Genomic DNA, 2,218 nt, shown 5'->3' on the forward strand with positions numbered 1-2,218 from the left:
TTTCTTTTTATGTTGATGATTCCCTTGCTTTAATTTACAATTTACTGATTGTTTATTTCTTGCATTGACATTGCATACGAAATACGAATACGAGGCCACATAACACGGAACTAGACTTGGGAAAAATAATGCTATACAATCTGAAATTTTATATAGAAAAATCTAGGGGTCAGCAACTTTTGTGTTTTTTGGCCAACACTTAACTATCAAAATAAAAGTGAGTGATTTCCTACCATTAGATGTAATCTCACACCATTAAAAACACTATTGATGACCAATTGATGATTACAAAACACCAAAATTGCTGGCCTATTTTTAAATCAATTTAAAATTATTTTGTCAATAATATCTTTTAAATATTTGTTTGTCAGCGATAAAATCTTTTAAATATTAAATTGGTAATTAACCCATTTTTAATAATTTAGATTAGAGTCAAAAACACAAAAGATCACTATAGACCATGAATACTTGTATTGCCAAAGCCAATAACTTCATCGTCCTTATCTTCACGTCAAAGAATTTTTAAAAACACGTTAATAAATGCCTATGATCTCAATTGTTGTCTCTTCCTAATCTTAAACTCTCTCTCTCTCTCTCTCTCGATCTCGATATATATATATATATATATAGTCAAGAATTTAAAATAAACCTTACTTTCCCAAAATACTTTTACATGCATTATATATATGGCTTCGATGAAAAATAGAAATATAAGAACATGCAGGTTAATTACATACTTGTACAAAAAATAATTATGCTTATACTTTATAAGGAGACATATCAACTTTGCGAAGGAATCAACACCCAAAATAGCTTATATTATTGCTTCTTTTTCCCAAAGGTTTACTGTTGCGTTTCTCTTAATAGAAAGAAATATTATTTATGTTTTTCCATTGAGTAGTTTATTTTATTCACAAAAACCCCATTCTTATATCTTTTATTCTGAGCAAGCTAAGGGATCCCACCACTTTAATAAAATTCTTAAACAAACTAGACAAATTGGAGAAGAAAATACCCTCATGATTATTACGTTTACTGTTCTCTTCCTACCACACAGAAAAATAAATAATTTTCTTCTCATGTATATATTAGAACACCTAATAGTTTTTCTTCCTACCCAATTTGATTTCTAATCCTTTTTTTTTTTGTTTGATATTAATTGATGTACTTTTTTTTTATTGGTTTAAATTTTTGAGTAAAATAGTTTAATTTCATAATGAATACTGGAGCTTTTATGATAAAGAAATTTAGAATTTGATCCTTATTATTATTTAAAAAAAGCAAATAAATTAAAAAAATAGAAGATTTGTAGAATTATTTATGCAAATTTAAAAAGATTTTTATTTGAAAGAATATGTTAAAAATATAACTATTTATGAAGACACTTAAAAATAATTACATGTCTTTTTCTGTCAGTTTAAATTCCAAAAATAATTTATTTTAGTTAAAAGTTGAATTATCTTAAAAGAAAAAAGATAAAAAGGTTTCTATTACTTATAAAAATTGAAAGTCTTAGCACACACTTTATGTGTTGCAATTTGGGCAAATGATAGAGAGAATCCATTGCATATAGTACTTGTCATGCACTCTATAGTAACCATCATTATTTCTCTCACAGTCTATCTCACTCATGATCCAACAGCGTGGGACCCATTTTGTATTATGTCACTTAACAAAGGTTACCATTTATAAATGGAGTGCCTCCAAATTCAAAAGCTGGTATCAATTCACTCTTGAGAGCATTATTAGTGCTGGTTTTGGAAGAGAGAGAGAAAGAGAAATGGGGCATCGTTGCTGCACCAAACAGAAGATCAAAAGAGGGTTGTGGTCTCCTGAAGAAGATGAGAAGCTTCTCAGATATATCACAACTCATGGCCACAAAAGTTGGAGTTCTGTCCCTAAATTTGCAGGCATTTCATTCTCTGATCTCTTCCCTATATATATATAAGCATAAACAATTAAATTCTGGGTAAATGTTGGAAAAAAATTTTAGTAGAGTCAAGTTGAGTAAAGGATAACATTTTCGCTAATAAATTTTTTTAGTGAGCTTCTCTATCATAGGAGTAATTTTTATTTTTTAAGAAAAGATGCAATAGGAATTTGGGTTTTGGAAGAAAAAGCAGTAGAATAAAAAGTTTTTAATATAATAGTTATATATACTAAGTTGATATATTTATACACTTGTTATCATTAGATAATAAATGAAATTTACATGAGC

At 27.8% G+C, this 2,218-nt stretch overlaps 1 protein-coding gene across 1 annotated transcript in view; it reads left to right on the forward strand.

The window, feature by feature from the left end:
• The window catches only part of LOC107612078 (myb-related protein 330), a 2,733-nt gene continuing 2,082 nt past the window's right edge, over positions 1,568-2,218 (forward strand). Inside the window, exon 1 of the mRNA XM_016313908.2 lies at positions 1,568-1,910. Coding sequence (XP_016169394.2) covers positions 1,631-1,910 — 280 coding nt within the window. The 5' untranslated portion in view covers positions 1,568-1,630. The remainder of the gene's footprint in view (positions 1,911-2,218) is intronic.

This window comes from Arachis ipaensis, chromosome B08 (genome assembly GCF_000816755.2).
Source record: "Arachis ipaensis cultivar K30076 chromosome B08, Araip1.1, whole genome shotgun sequence".
In the NCBI taxonomy this organism is placed as follows: Eukaryota; Viridiplantae; Streptophyta; class Magnoliopsida; order Fabales; family Fabaceae; genus Arachis; species Arachis ipaensis.